This window comes from Maylandia zebra, linkage group LG22, assembly GCF_041146795.1.
Source record: "Maylandia zebra isolate NMK-2024a linkage group LG22, Mzebra_GT3a, whole genome shotgun sequence".
NCBI lineage: Eukaryota > Metazoa > Chordata > Actinopteri > Cichliformes > Cichlidae > Maylandia > Maylandia zebra.
The window spans coordinates 16,720,104-16,736,710 of record NC_135187.1 but is presented as its reverse complement, the minus strand read 5'-3'; the positions used below and the strand labels follow the sequence as shown (position 1 = coordinate 16,736,710).

The window sequence follows — 16,607 nt, the reverse complement described above, 5'->3', positions numbered from 1 at the left end:
ACTCAGAGGCGACTGAGCAAAGCAGCAAAAGGCTTTGGAAGAAGAGGAAGGACTCTAACTGGGCTAAGAAATGTCTGCCATGGGGGGTAAAAGCAGAACGGGCATATACCTGGGGTGCCAGGTATTGCAGTTGAGCTTTCTGGTGGTGTCATGGCGCTGTCAGTGGAACACCAGTGAAAGAGGGTGCCCAACTGGTGGCCTTGACAATGTTTTTTGCCCCTTTCTCGATGACAAATACTGTTACAGATTCCAACAAAAAGTCCTATGAGCTGAACTAAGTTAATTGAAAAACACTAAAGATGATCAAAAATAAAAATCATTGTTAACTATAGTTTTCTAAGGAATCTTTCTTGATCATGAACGCAAAAAAGTGATATGTTTTATCCACAGGTAACGACTAGTTCAGGGACAAAATGTTTTGCCTGCCGTTCAGCTTCAGAAAGAGACAAATGGATCGAAAACCTGCAACGAGCTATCAAGCCCAACAAGGTAGATTCAGTAGAACAGATTATATTTCATCCTAGTATTACACTCTCACTGAAAAGGATCGACTACATTGCAACATTATGAGACAGTTTTAAGTAAGGACTGTTATAATGCAGTAACAGAACTCCTCGTTTCACTTCCAGGATAACAGCAGACGGGTGGATAATGTCCTCAAGTTGTGGATCATCGAAGCGCGAGACCTTCCAGCTAAGAAACGCTATTATTGTGAGCTGTGTCTGGATGACATGCTGTATGCACGCACCACCAGCAAGCCCCGCACCGACACCGTCTTCTGGGGCGAGCATTTTGAATTTAACAATTTGCCTACCATTCGTAGCCTTCGTTTGCACCTCTACAAGGAAACGGACAAAAAAAGACGCAAGGTAACGGAAGTGTCTCGTGAAGTCATTTTTAATGCTTTTCGCCTAAACATTTGCAATAAATACGTGAAATAAACATGTTTTTTCTTAAAAATCTAGGAAAAAAGCACATACATTGGCCTTGTTAGCATCCCCATATCCAGCATCACCGGCAGGCAGTTCGTCGAGCAGTGGTACCCGGTGATTCAGTCCAGTGTTCTGGCCAAAAGTGGCGGTGTTGGAAGTACCAAAGTTATCAACGCCTCACTACGCATCAAGTCTCGCTACCAGACAATGAACATCCTCCCGATGGAGCTGTACAAGGAGTTTGCGGAGTACATTACCAACAACTACCGAACACTGTGTGGGGTTCTGGAGCCTCTGTTGAGTGTGAAGAGCAAAGAGGAGGTGGCATTTGCACTGGTGCACATCCTTCAAAGCACGGGGAAGACAAAGGTAAAGAGAGGTCAAATTATGGCTTGTTGGTGTATCTTAAATAATTTATTTTCTTGTCTCCCTCTTTTCTGTTTGATTTGTGTTTTTTAATTTGCAAGAATTTTACAGAAGTACGGTTAGGTCCAAAGGTTTCTGGACAGTGGCACATTTTATTGTGTTTTTTCCTCTTTACAACAGCTCAGTGGATTTTAAATCAATCAACAATCAAGACTGCAGACTTTGAGCTTTAATTCAAGGGATTTTATAAAAAAAAAAAGATTTAAATGAACAATTTAGGAATTACAGATATTACAGTGTGTTTGTGTGTACAGTGTCTATTTATGTCTGTCTCCACGTTGGGTGAGTGCTGAGTAATTGCATATGAGAGCATGAGGGTGGGAATGGATGTTTGTATCTGTGTGTGCCTGTTGGTTTGTGTCTATGTGTTAGGTTGGGTATCAGACGCCACCTCTCTGGGGACATCTCAGGCCCTCCAAGGTATGGAGGCCTATCTCCCCCCACCACTTCCCCTGCCAGTTGCAGATGCCCTCAGACATCGGTGCATTGGTGGTTCTTTGTGTCCGGGGATGGGCGTCCAGGTACCCACCGGCTCACTCCTGGTGGCTGCTTGTCGGGGCCTGGAGCCTGGGGCTCGCTCTGGCTCCTTCGGGGGTGGGGTGCCCTCGGCCTCTCGGCCTGGGGCTCGGTCACTCTGGCACAGCTGGCTGCCGGCGGAGCTCACGGGCACGTCACTGCAACCCCCCCTGGCTTCTGCTCCGCGGTTGCTGAGCGACCCCTCATCTGGGGCTCTCCTCAGCTCTTTCCAGGATAGTGGCACGGTTGCCCCTCCCTTGGTCTCCTTTGCTCTTGGGGCCTCTGGATGTCTGGAGTCTTGATCTCCTCCATGCGTGCTTCATGCCCAGGAGGACGGGGCTGTGGCCCCCCACACCCTCTAGCAGATCATTACATGAAGGAACCTTTTAAATACAAGCGCGCTCATGCTCACAGGTGTACACACGGGTGCTCACACACACAAACTACACCCTTTTTGGCTCCTACCTCAAAGCACACTGTGCTTATTTACTTTAGTTGTTACGTGTGTTAGAAGCTCCAAAAATGAGCAAGCATAAGGATTTGAGCAAGTTTGACAAACTGTGGCCAAACTGTTTTGGCTAGATGAGTGGGTCAGAGCATTTCCAGAGCTGCAGCACTTGTGAGGTGTTCCTAGTCTGCAGTGGTCAATATCTACAGAAGTGGGCCAAGAAAGAACAGTGATGAACCAGCGGCAGGTTCATGGGCAGCCAAGGGTCAGTTATTTGTAATGTTAATGTTGATGTTGGTTCTGATAATACATTTCTAGGATACACTGTATAACCACAGACCAGTCAGGGTACATGCTGACCCCTGTCCACTGTTGAAACGCCAACAATGGGCATGTTAGCATCAGAACTCGACCACGGAGCAATGGAAGAGCGTGCCCTGGTCTGATGAGTCATGTGTTCTTTCACCTCATGTGTATGACCAGGTGCGTGTGGTCTTTTACCTGGCCAGCTGAAGCAATGTGATGCTTTAGGCCAGGGGTCAGCAACCAAAGAGCCATTTGGGCCCGGTTTCCACGCAAAACAAAACACTGGGAGCCGCAAATACTTTTTGACATCTAAAATGAAGATCCTGTATATATTGTTTTTTACCTTTATGCTTTGTGTGAACAAATAAAGAGTGTTGCTTATGAAATCTATGAAGTGCTAAAGAGAAAATTACATTTTATTTATGCAATGAACACATTTTGAACTCTTAAAGAAATATAATAAAAAGGAAAGACACCCAGCTGAACTAAAATGATTCATGTAGCAAAGAAAAACTTGTGTACTGCCACCCTTATATCGCCTTTGAGCTTTTGGAGCGTAGCAGAGCCTTGACCTCAATTAAAAAAATAATTTGTGTAAAGCACTCTGCTACTAAAAAATTGAAAAATAAATATTTGCAAAATTCTGCATAAATATTTATTTATTTACTTATATTTATTTTACATGGTAAATGTGTGTGGCGAGGCTTAGTTTGCAGTGCCGCTGCATGGGAGTCGGACGCACCTGAGCGGCACCCGCAATCACGCCTCGCCACCTTAAAGTCTGTGCTCTCTTTGCTGTTGTGTTGTTGGGCTGTGAGCTGAAAAGCTACAGCCGGCTTTATGCATACAGCAACCGTGTGTGAAAAGTGGTCAATAAAGAGATGCTGAAAAGCATGTTCATGGAAACATCGTCGGGTCTGCCGTGATATGTTTACAATGGGACTTCTGCTCCTGAACCTCTGCGCACAGTGAAGTCACTTTCATCTTTACGCAGGACTGTAAGCTGTCATCTGTGAGGCGTGAGCGGTGTTTGTTTTTAACATAGTTCGCGGTGGAGCTGCTGACATAATGTGGATCCAAAGATCCATAATTGGCCTACCTGGGGTTGAAAGTCTCAGTAAATGCACAGCGTTTCGGCGGGTACACCGGCTTCCGCGAGTGTGACGCTTATTTTGAGCGACGAAAAATAATAAAATATAATTTTATTTTTATATTTCAGTATCACAATAATCTTCCAATTTAGAACTACAAGTTTAAAAAGAACTAATACAAAAAATACACTTCAGCTAAATACTTGTCATTTATTTTCCCAAACCACGCGGAGCCGCAGTATAAGGACTAAAGAGCCGCGGGTTGCCGACCCCTGCTTTAGGCAATGTTCTGGTGGAAAACCTTGGGTCGTCCCATCCACGTGGATGTACCGCCTACCTAAGCATTGTTGCAGACCATGTACACTCTTTCAAGGAAATGGTATTTCTTGATGGCTCTTTCAGTAGGATGTGCACCCTGCCACAAAGCAACAATGGTTCAGGAATGGTTTGAGGTGTTCACCTAGCCTCAAAAGATCCAAGATCTGTGGGTGTGTGCTGGAGAAATAAGGACAATCCATGGAGGCCCCATCTCGCTACCTAAAGGACTGAAAGGATCTGTTGCTAATATCTTGGTGCCAGATTTCACAGCACACCTTTAGGGGTCTAGCGAAATCTATGCTTCAATGGGTTAAGGCAGTTTTGACAGTAAAATGGGGACCAACACAATATTAGGCAGGTGGTCATAATGTTATGCCTGCTTGGCATATGAGGCATTTTCAGAGCCTAAAAAGTAATTAGATCATTAATTGACAAGCAATACTTTTGTTAAACTCCTTGAATTAAAGCTTAATTTTCAATGCATGCACAGTATGATTGTTTGATTTCAGATCTGCTGTGGTGGTGTACACAGGCAAAACTACGAAACAAAAGTGTCTTATAGACTTAACTGTATGTGTACTCAGCTGCACTGTAAGTGTAATCTCTTCTCAGGAGTTCCTGTCAGACATGGCGATGTGTGAGGTGGATCGATTCATGGAGCGAGAGCACTTGATCTTTCGGGAAAACACACTCGCTACAAAGGCCGTGGAAGAGTACCTCAAACTGATAGGTCACAGATACCTCAAGGAGGCTATAGGTAAGGCTGCTTTATCAGTGCCCTGCTGACTGAATGAAGGTGTGTGTGCTTGAAGCTCTAAGTAAATACCTTTTTACTTCTTACTAAAATAGGCCAAGTTCATGCATAAGTAGCATCTGGCATTTAGTGTAACCGATTGTGCCATTGTTTGATGTTGTGCTTGTTTTTGTGACATGCACAATTACTCCCGTTTGTCGTGGCTCAATTTCAGAAATGCAGTCTCTATGAAAAATAGTCTGTCACATCAGCAGAGACAAATTATATTTTAATAGGATTTCTGTGGCACAACATTAAATGCAAATGTCTTTTTTGTTAGCTTACATCTCAAAATACAAATGAATGGGGTGTCCGGTGTAAGACAAGTGTAACTAATGCAAGTCTAGTTAGACTAGCTGATTTTCTTTTTATAAAAACTAGCTAAAATCAAACACATTTAGACATCTCCACTTTCATCCTATTTTTCATTATTTAAATGAAGAATGGTGAGAATTTAAGCTGTGCATCTCTGTGTGTGCGTGCAGCACCACTTTTATTAATCCTTGAAATACTCCTCTGCATTTATAAAACAATCTGTAAAGTAAAAACTATGCATATTTTATATTTATGTTTTTAAGATTCAGCCATTATTAAAGCAGTGTTATATTCACAGTTTTACATTTATTTACTTTAGTTGCGCCATTTTCTAGGGAAAAGGAAACAAATGTACAGTATGTGCAGTTGTGTGCAGGTTCAGTTGTCATTGCAGCTTCTTTTTGTATATAGTTTTTTTTTTCCTATAAAAGTAAAGACTACGTAATCTACATTTTTTAGGTGACTTTATTCGAGCCTTATATGAGTCTGAGGAGAACTGCGAGGTGGACCCCATGCGTGTCCCACCATCAGTCCTCGCTGACCATCAAGCCAACCTTCGAATGTGCTGCGAGCTCCTACTCTGCAAGATTATCAACTCTCTCTGGTCAGTCTTGTGCCCTCAGAAAGCTCTGTATGTGCAGAACTGTTCTCATTGCATATTAATTGGTGCCTGAAAGTAACAGAGGACTGAAACTTTCAGTCTGCCGTACATTTTGCCCAGACGAGTCATGTTCTCAATTTCCTTGAAAGCTGCAGAATTAAGTAGAAGTCAGTTAAAAAGGATATTAAACATTTTTTAAACTGAGGAAAAGAAACTGAATTATTAAAATAAACCCTGAACAAATACATTGTTTTGAGCAAGGAAAACTGCTCTTTTCTGTATGTTTTAAGTCTCCTGACCTTGAATTCCCAAGGGTTTCGCATAAGCTATAGCATTTTGTCTTGCTGTTCTCCCTGACAGTGGGAAATAAAATCATGTTCTTGTTTCAGCATATTTCCCCGGGAGCTGAAAGAAGTTTTTGCCTCATGGAGAGCCAGATGTGCTGAGCGCGGAAGAGAGGATCTCGCTGACAGCCTCATCAGCTCCTCTCTGTTTCTTCGCTTCATGTGCCCAGCCATCATGTCACCCTCCCTGTTCAACTTAATGCAGGAGTATCCCGCTGAACGCACGTCCCGCACACTCACGCTCATAGCCAAGGTGATGCAGAACCTGGCCAGCTTCAGCAAGTGAGTGTCTGTATTCACCTGCCCTCTTACGCCAGCTGTGACGTTACACTCATTTGATTCAGTTCAGTTTTAAATCTGCAGGCGTCTGACACTTGTGCTAGGTGGGATGGGTGTCACAGACTGACATCACGCAAATAGAGATTTGCAGTTTTGACTGCCAGGTTATAAGCTGTTACTCACCGACGTTGAACTCTGAGCCACCGCTCTGCACTCAAAGAATTGTCTTGAACATCATAACGAATTCCCCTGGTGTAACTAGGCCCCTGTGATTAGGACATCAAAATCGCACACAGTGGTAATTTATTTGACGGCTTTAAAGAACTGTTTAGGATGTGCTCTCAAGGTCACACCTGTTATACCAAAAATAACTTTTAAGATGAAACTCAGGCTTATTCTTAATTATCCCTTCTAACAGTTACAGACCTGAAACAATTAACTGATTAAACTTAACCTTCTGGATGGGCACTTTTTTGTCAAACAAGTTACAGAAAAAAAATCAAAACAACACTCTGATAAAAGAGACTCACTTTGGTGACACTGAGATAATGAAAGTAATTTCTTCCAGTCATACTCTGAGTTTTTAATTCCACACGTACATATAATAAAACATCAAAAGTAGCCAATCACATTTTATATAAAAGAGTATCTTTGAAGAGACCTTAGTTATGAACTAATCCAGTACAAATATTTTCAGGTGAACTTGATCAGAAAATTGCAGGCCATTAATTTGGAGTGTCTTAAAGTGCACACTAGGATTCCTGTTATAAGTTTTTAAAGTGTGTGTGCAACATATTCATATAACAATAAAAATCCACCCTTTTCTCCTCCTCACTTGCCTCCATAATTTTCTTCAAAACTGCTTTGATCCTTCGCTCATACCGAGAGTGCTAGCTTGTGGCTGCCTTAGCTAAAGCTAATGCTCTGGATAGCATTAGCTTTAGCTGCTTTGCCTTCATTAGTGTCTTTAAGATGTCTAAGTTCACCGGGGGTTTGATTAGGTGTGTAATTATGTTTGTTGTTTTGAACATTTTTATGATGATCCCTCGCTGTTTACTTGCTTACTGAACTTCTCGCTCAGAGTGAAGAACGTGCTAATGGCTACAGCCAAACTGTAACAACACCTGGCTGCTTATAGCGTGTGGCTGTGGGTGTGTGAGCGACTATTTGCCTGCTGTGCTTTGTTGTGCATCCATGAAACAGGCAGGCTCGTAATACGACATACGTAAGGCTGACCAGTCTGGACCGAGCGTACTGAAAATCAGGCGATCAAGCAGAATATCTTCAGTTCTTGTACTTATTAAAATTTGATGCCAGCAACATGGTTTAAACAAAGCTGGATCAGAACACTTTTGTAATAAGATACAAAGTAAAATCATTTAACAGTAGTGTTTGTTGAGTTAAAATAAGAATTTAGGTATTTAATATGTCTACTGTATAAAATGTTTTAAAAGGTTCAGAGAAACAAGGGAAATCTCCTTCTGTGAGGTTTAAGGTCACCAACTAATGCAACATTAAAAACTGTGATTCTGTCACTACACTCAACAACCAGGGATGTCAAATTCATTTTATATCGTGCGCCACATACAGCACACTTTCATTCAAGACCAGTAAAACTCCCCTTTCTGTCAGTGTAATGAAGTTTAACTACAGATTTAATCCCTGATATATCTTGATATAAGAACAAGCACTGCAATTTCAACAGCACATCTCAGTTTTTCTACACGATAACGAGATGCTGCTGTAGTAAATTAAAATAAATCAGTATGCTTGTTTGGGCTTAAAATGTAAGAAATAAATATGAAAAATTACAGAAAAAGCTTTAGTAGTTAATTCCCCAGACTGCCCTATAATTATGAAACAGAAAATTTAAAAACCACTTAAAAGAAAAAAAAGTGGACACACTGTAAAATACAAAATAAAACAAAAGACCTCCGGGAAATTTTTTATTTAAATTTTTGGACTTTTCTCTCATTTAATTTTTTACCTCTACTAAATCACTCTGAGACCCTGGGATGGTCTCTATCAGTGGATAAAGCTGTAAAACCTATTAAAATACATGTAAAAGTCCAAAATTTATGCTTTCCTTGACATTTTCCATCAGTGCCCAGTGGGCTGGATTTCAGCCTGTGCTGGGCCAATTCTGGCCCTCGGGCCTTATGTTTGATACCCCTGCTCTAAACATCTATGCATCCACAAACACATGTTAGCTCTTTCCCGCTTGGTTGCCTATTAAGGGTAACCCTTTTTTTTCTTTCCTGAAGGGAGGGGTTTCCGGCCCACTTCCAGAACTTCCAGTTTACTTACTGAAGCTACACTCGGAAAAACTCGGAACCAATTGCAATGGTCGTTAAACCACATCTTTATTGATACACATGTTGAGGTGTCTTAATCCGTCATTAACTGCACCAATTAAAGGGAAAACATAAATGAGACAAAGAAGAAAACTGTCATGTGGTCTGATTAAAAACTTTTTTTTGGAAACTATGAAAGAAGCCAAAAGAGAGAGTCTTGGTTTTGGTATAAAGTTAAAAAGCCAGCATCCGTGATGGTATGGGGGTGAAATAGTACACTTCTGTAAAAGCTTCCTGAATGCTACATGCAGCTTTTGGGAGCAAACCCATGCTACCATTCAGATATAATCTTTTTAGGGAAGGTCTAGTTTTTGTTTGTTTGAATATTATTAATTTATTTTTTTTACAATAAGACAATGACAAAACACATTAAGCATGTATTAGAGCATTAGAGCAGCATGGCTCTGTAGTACAAGAATCCAGTTGCAAAACCGGTGATTGCAGTCCAGACTCGTCACCCGCTGAGAACATTTGATGCATTTCAAAATGAAAAATGCTACAAAGGTGCTCTGACTTGCTGAGCAGCTGAATTCCTACATCAAGCAAGAATAGGAAAATGGTTAGCAAATGCTCACAGTGTGCCGTTATAAGAAAAAAGTGATGCAATGTAGTGGTAAACATACCCCTGTCCTGGCTCTTTTGACACATGTTGCAAACATAAAATACAACATTTGCATTTATTTAAACATTAGAGTTAAGTGATTTGCGCATTATTTGGTGCAGCGTGCTGTAACACACTCATAATATCAGAATTACAGAACAACAAGAAAGTCAACGAGCCTTTTGAGTGTATTTCATATAAAACTGTAACAGCTCAAACCCTACGCTTTAGATCCGCTAACAGAGCGCGCAGCGTGTTTCCAAATTCATCTCTTGTCTTCACGTGTCCTACAAATGTTGCCTGTGATGTGTGTGCAGATTTGGACCCAAGGAGGAATACATGTATTTCATGAATGAGTTCCTGGAAATGGAGTGGGGCTCCATGCAGCAGTTTCTCTATGAGATTTCCAATTTGGACACTGGAGGAAACGCAGGAGGGTTCGAGGGCTACATTGACCTCGGAAGAGAGTTATCCATGCTCCACAGCTTACTGTGGGAAGTCATGGGCCAGCTTAGCAAGGTAGGTGGAATAACTCGATGAGTTCAAATAAACATTTGGTGTCTGTTTGAAAGTTGTTGTTAGTGGAAAGTGAACCATAGTTTTCTGACAAACACAGGAGAGCAATCAGCTTTCTAAAAACTGAGATATAATTGGTTTTATAATTAAACTCCAACTTCCTCTCACAGTCCACAGACATGCATCGGGTTAAGTGAACTGGCCATATGTGTGAATATGAGCATGAATTGTTGTCTATCTTTGTGTGTTAGCCCTACAAGACTTGTCATCTGTCCACCTCTCGCCCTGTGGTGGCCCTCTGAATCCGTAAACATGTCAGGAATTGTGCAATGCTCAATTTCCTGATAGTTAGCTAGCTGAATGGAGCTGTCAATAAGACCCCTGAGTGAAAGGATGCAAGTTATAAATGAAAGCTGGAACACACGATTAAAAACCCCCAAAAGACTGATGTGATGTGTGGACTGGCTGCATGTTTAATAAAGTAGAATATGAGTCAGTTTCATTGAATCTCTAATAAATATTTATTATAGCTTTAAGATATTTGTATGGCAATTTCCTGTCTCTGCGCCCTTTTTTAAAATCACTCCCTGTCAAGCCTTCACCAGCAGTATAATGAATTAAAACCTAGCTCATCAATACACAAGATAATTCCTTTTACCTTTTTATCTCGTCTTTTTTCCGGTTGGATCTTTCTCCCAGTTGGCAGTGCTGCTAAAACATGGTCAATAAAATAGCCTGCAGCGGGAAAATAAAAAAGAGTGTGGGAACTGCTGTTTGCAACCATTTGAGCTTTTTGTCTATTCTTGATTTTGAAAACCTGTCCGTTCTGCAGGATGCTATACTCAAACTTGGACCCCTGCCTCGACTGCTGAACGACATCAGCGTCGCTCTGAGGAACCCGCAGCTTCACATGCCGACAAATCACCAGCCGGACCGACCGAAGGACAGACTCTTCTCCCGCCCGTCCTTCAATCGTCTTATGTCCTCTGATTTCCAAAGTCTTATGATGCGTGACTTAAACAGGTACCTTCTTGTGTTTGTGTTTTTTCTTGCCAGCGATTCTGGACATGAAAATATATTTGCATACACCCAAAGGGAACAAAGCCACAGCAGGATCAGTCCCCGCTGTGACTCTATCAAGACAATATATATTATGCTCACTCAACCCACATAAAGACAGTTTCACAAGGGTGTAATTAGCGACAACACATAAAAAGGCCAAGAATACATAATAAGAGAGTTTTTATTAGCTCAGGACTACACGGGTGTATTTCTAAGAGCCTCTAATGCTAATGCTAATGCACCTCTTCAGGCTTTTAAAGTATTTTATCAATCAGTAAATGTGGGCACCATCTGTTCCCAGACTCTCCTGCCTAAGCTTTTTTCCCTGTGTGCTTTCATTCATGCTAGCGCTGTCAGATTGTCAAGAGACTGTTGTGCCATGACTGCCTGTCTAAATGGCCCTTTAACGTGAATAACAGTGATTACATTTTGTGGCGCATATTTTGTGTTTGTTAAACGCAAAGTGCAGTCATGTGAAAAGAACATTTGCACATGACTGTGCAATAAGTACACCCTTACTGCTTACACAGGAGGGTAAGTAGCAGTCAGCTGCTGCTAATCAAAGGTACCTGATTGACTGATTATCAGCAAGTGTGATCAGCTTTATGAAAGTTTGTTGGTCTGGAGCATTCAGGTGTGTGTTAAACGCAATGCTGGAAACTTATTTTTAGTTTCTCTGCACAAAGAACAAAACAAAAAGTTACATCTTAGTGTCTACAGGCCTCAGTTAGAATGTCAAATGTTAAAATTCATGACAGTACAATTAGAAAAAGATTGAGCAAGAACAAGAAAATGTCCTTTTGACTGATGAGACCAGAATGAGATGTTTAAATGTAATGCACAGCCCCACATTTGGAGAAAACCAAACACAGCATCTCTGCAAAAAGAACCTCATACCAACTGTTAAGCACGACAGTGGAGTGGTGATGATTTGGGTTTGTCCTGTGGACACATGTCCTGGGCAACTTGCAGTCAGTGAATCAACCATGAACTCGTCTGTATACCAAAATATTCTAGATTTGAAAACGAAATTGGTTCATGCAACATAACAATGAACACTAAGCAGAGCAGTGAATCTCTAAGAGAGTCCAGACCTTAATCAGACTGAAATGCTGTGATGAGACCTTAAAAGAGCCGTGCATGAAGAAATGCCTGCAAACTTCAAAAGAGTGGGCCCAAATTCCTCCACAATGACTGCAATTAAATTCACCTTACCAAACATTTTATTTGTTAGGGACGAGACCAGAACTAAAACTGTAAAAATTCATTTAAAATCTGCTCATTGCAAATTTAAGAGGACAGTGATGAAACACCTGGAAAGTCAACATCAGGAATGACACACCTGCCGGCGTTAACTCCAAGAGGTATCACACTGACAGAAATCATTCGTCGGATTAGATAATTGTTTTTTTTTCTATAGTGTATACTGTACTCTCATAGTTGTAATGCATGACTTGCTACAAGGCCTCTAGTGTCTAGTAGGAAAATAAAATCAGTCCGCCAAAATCGAAAACTAAGACTTTTCCCATAAATACTCCCTACGTATACAGTTTTTATTTATTTATTTTTTTTGTACTTCAGATGGGGTGTGGAAATTATGGTTATAGAGTTCATTTTGTGTGTCACCCATTCTACCCTGCTGGATCACTCACTACTGAAAAACGCACTTTTATTTAGTTTCAAATGTGCGATTTCAAATTCGACTGCTACACTTTGGAAAAGATTTAAGCTATTTATCTGATTATTCAGATTTATATATATATATATATATATATATGTGTATATATATATATATATATATATATATATATATATATATATATATATATATATCAGTTTAAATCAATACAAGCAATAAACAGGGGTTACAATATTAAAATACCTCCTTTGTATCAAGGAAAAAAAATTGCCAGCTCTGCAGTTGCTGGACTGCTGAACTGCTCTACCACCTGAGCCAAAGCCACATGACAATCAAATGGGATAATCGAAGATAATGAGCAGAAATATCTTGATGGAGCTCTTTGGTAAGGTGTCTGTTTATTTTTTCTTTAGTTCAATAGACATCTCTCGCCTGCCGTCCCCCACTACTGGAGTGTCAGCTGTAGAATCCCTCACGTCTAACCTGAACATGAGGCGGCACGCTGAACGCGACCTTCGTTCGTCGAGGGAAGTGTTCTATGTGACCCGCCCACCCCTGGCTCGATCAAGCCCTGCGTACTGCACGAGCAGCTCGGACATCACAGAACCTGATCCGAAGGTACTGTGGGTCAGTCACCTTGCATGTGTGATAAATTTCAAAAATCTTTTTTTTCATGGATGCCAGACTGCCACACTTGTTCATACCACCCAGGATAAACAACAAACCACTAATGACTCTATTAGAGTCTGAGAAATTCAGACCCTGTTAACAGTCAGTGGCGTCCCATGTCGGACAACAAATTGGTTGGTTGTTCGTTATTTAAAAGGGACAGTCCACATTAGTAACCATATCTATGAGCTTCAGATTGGTCCCAGAGCTGTTTTTCCCATCTTGACAGATGGTCATCCTAAAAACAACATATAGGCATATATTTTCTTTGCCATGAGCCAAAAAAAGCTATTTATTAGTATCTATGCTTCTCTTTGGTGCTGTATTGTTTTCTTCTGTCTCTCAGGTCCACAGTGTAAACAAAAGTGTGTCTATGATGGACCTTCAGGACTCTCGTATGAACAGCATTTCCAACCTGAACTCTGTGGGAGACATGCTCACCTCCTCTCAGGCCTCCATCGCAGGTCTCGGCCACAGCTTTGGGAACCTCGGCGGTCCTCTTCGTATGGGCGGGCATTTGCCGAGTGGTTCAGCGGGCTCTGGTCTGAGAATAAGCCAGATGGGTCATGTAGGGGGCCCGACCGAATCCATCTCTCAGCAACAGCAGCAGGCAGCAGCAGCTATGCACTTCCCCCTGTCTTTCCAGAACCCACTATTCCATCTGGCCGCCCAGAACTCCCCGGCTCAGTCGGCCCAGCCTCCCCCTCCTCTTCTCCTCGCCCCTGAGCCTGAGAATGGCCATCACGACTACCCACCGGCCTTTGGCAACAGTGCTTTCTCTCGCAGCGAGGACTTGTCCGCCCTGCGGTCACAGAGCAGTCTGGTACAGCCGAGCATCGTCCACTCACACAGCTACAGTGATGATTTCACCCGGCAGAATCAGAGCAATGACTATGCCTGGCACCAGCTGTCGCTGCAGGTTCAGGTAGGAGTCTAATTTTTCCTGACACATAGAATAAGAAAGTTTGATGTTTCTTTGGGTTTCATAAATAACAGCAAAACATATACAGTTAGGCTCATATGTATAGGGACAGTGACTACATTTTTGCAGTTTGCTTCTGAAGACAGCTACAGTGGATTTTAAATTAAACAATCCATAATACGTGATTTAAGTCCAGAGTTTGGGCTTTAATTCAAGGGATTTAACAAATGTATGTCATTAACTGTTTAGGAATTTGCAGCCATTTCTATACATCAAAAAAATTAGACTGGAAAATTTTTAAATATGAGGATTTTTTTGAGTTTTCAAAAATTATATGGTGGCTCATCTGATGCTTTTTGATTTTTCTGATCTCATATGAAGCAAATCTCTTAGAGGACTTACTATTTAAGCTGCTTTAGCCTGACAACAGTTGTATCTGCAAGCCACTTTGCAACCTCCTCCTTTCATGCCATCTTTATCTGTTGTCATCAGTGTTTTCATTGTTTTACATGCATGTTTTGCGTCTGCTCTCCTTGGAGATGTCAGAGTAGATTTAAAGCATTAAATAGTACTGCACCCCTTTGTTTCTTAAAAGAATATATTAATTAAAAAAATTATATTATAAAAGTTATATAAACAATGCATTTATGCTGGCTATTTTTGTTAAAACGGGTATCATTTTGTGTTGTAATACAGCAATGTGCAAATGTCTGGAGTAACACTTTGTTTCTTTATATTTTTGCTTCCAAGGAGCCAGACTTTCATTTTTTTTTCACTTTTTCTCAAAAATGGTCTTGAACGGTACTTCATCAGGCTTTCTTTGGACTTTGAAAATGGTCAGGTACAAGGACTGAACTGAAAATGAGTGAAAAAGAAACCGGAGGAGTGTTTTGTTTGGTTTTTGTGATTCACTTAACTCTAAACTATGAATTATTAAGGCATAAAAAGGCACCTTACTCAAGGGATAAACCAGTGTTTTCTACACACAACATATAACTTAGCAAAAAAATAATTTAAATGTTATATTTTGCCATTTTGTTACTTTGTTTTTATAGACACATCATTTGTTCCCTGTATTTAAATCAGTGAAAAATGCCAAAGATAACGCAATTTGTCAGGCCCAAAAGCAAAATATTTTTGCAACAACAAGGTGATTCCCAAAGACTGATTAGCTGTAACCTTGGCATATCTTAGCTTGGTGTGCAGTGCGTCCTTAAAAAAAATCTGAGGAAACTGAACAAGAGGACAACAGAAAAAGAAGCGGTAGGCCTAAAAAATTATTTGCAAAAAATGAACAGTATCTGAAGAAACGGGGAAAATATCCAGCAGAGAGCTAACACAGGACCTGAAGGAAGTATCTGGGCCTTCAGTTTAACTACTGTTCATCAGAAATAGTTTCAGTGGAAGGGTGACTGTGAAGAAGCCATTATTAAAGAAAGGAAACATGGAAAAAAGACTTCGGTATGCCAGATTACACAACTGGACTGAAAATCAATGACAACAGGTCCGATTGAGTAAAAAATTTGTAATTTTTTGGTTCAAGTTATCGTCATTATATATGGACGAGCTCAGGGGAGTGACAACCATGAGGGTCTACAGTCATCTGTAAAACATGGTGGAGGCTCTGTCATGGTTTGAGGCTACATTTCTGCCACTGGTGTTGCAGATTTGGTTAAAATTGATAGACATGCAATGTTATCTGGGAACCAGCCTTATTTTTCAGCATGATCCCAAATGCACTGCCAATGCAGTAAAAGCATACCTGGATAGAAAAACTCACAATGGCACACTGTCAGTCATGGATCTTGGCATAAAACAGAATAAAAGGCAGCAGATATCCAAAAAGAGCCGTGAATGTCCATCAAGAAACCTGGAGAACTATTCATGCCGATTACTTAAAGAAATTATAATAAAGCTTTGTCAGTTAGTTAAGGCTGCATTGAAGAATAACCATGGTCATACCGAACACTGACTTTTAAGCTCATTAGAATTATATATCAGTTTTTACCTCATATATTGCATTTCCATGTATTTCCATGTTTGAATAAATGCTTCGCCAATTTCCCACTTTCCTAGCAAATATAGAGCAACAGGAGGTGATTCAGAACAGTTGCACAAGTTTTTTTGTTTTTTTTTTAATTCCCTAAATATATGATTTAAAATATCACTACTGCGTCTTTTGCATGTTGTGATGAGGACGGCCACAGCCAAGCTCTGTTAAAAAAGATCTGTATTGTTTTGGTTGTTTTTTTTGTAATTCCCAGCCAAATTGCCTAACATACTTGCCATTTATTCTTAGTGTGAGTTTAACACCTCGACTGAGTCACTGAATTCAGATTAGCAGTTGGAGTCCATTAGGTCCTCCTTGCACTTTTGTTTTCGCTGTGTTGAGACTGGTTGTCAGATTGCATATAAAGCTCAAATGTTTTTTTGTTTTGTTTTTTTAAATGGCCCTTTCCTGAGCTGCATGATATG

At 40.7% G+C, this 16,607-nt stretch overlaps 1 protein-coding gene across 6 annotated transcripts in view; it reads left to right on the top strand.

Annotated features, from left to right (window-relative positions):
- syngap1a (synaptic Ras GTPase activating protein 1a) overlaps positions 1-16,607 on the top strand; it is a 57,605-nt gene that overhangs the window by 25,740 nt on the left and 15,258 nt on the right. For 5 of the 6 annotated variants that reach the window (XM_012918641.3, XM_012918640.3, XM_012918642.3 and 2 more), the window contains 10 exons: positions 391-489; positions 609-869; positions 966-1,301; positions 4,650-4,794; positions 5,605-5,749; positions 6,136-6,372; positions 9,642-9,843; positions 10,673-10,863; positions 12,955-13,159; positions 13,557-14,135. In XM_012918641.3, coding sequence (XP_012774095.3) covers positions 391-489; positions 609-869; positions 966-1,301; positions 4,650-4,794; positions 5,605-5,749; positions 6,136-6,372; positions 9,642-9,843; positions 10,673-10,863; positions 12,955-13,159; positions 13,557-14,135 — 2,400 coding nt within the window. The remainder of the gene's footprint in view (positions 1-390; positions 490-608; positions 870-965; positions 1,302-4,649; positions 4,795-5,604; positions 5,750-6,135; positions 6,373-9,641; positions 9,844-10,672; positions 10,864-12,954; positions 13,160-13,556; positions 14,136-16,607) is intronic. The other variant, XM_004549149.3, reaches the window with a different exon arrangement.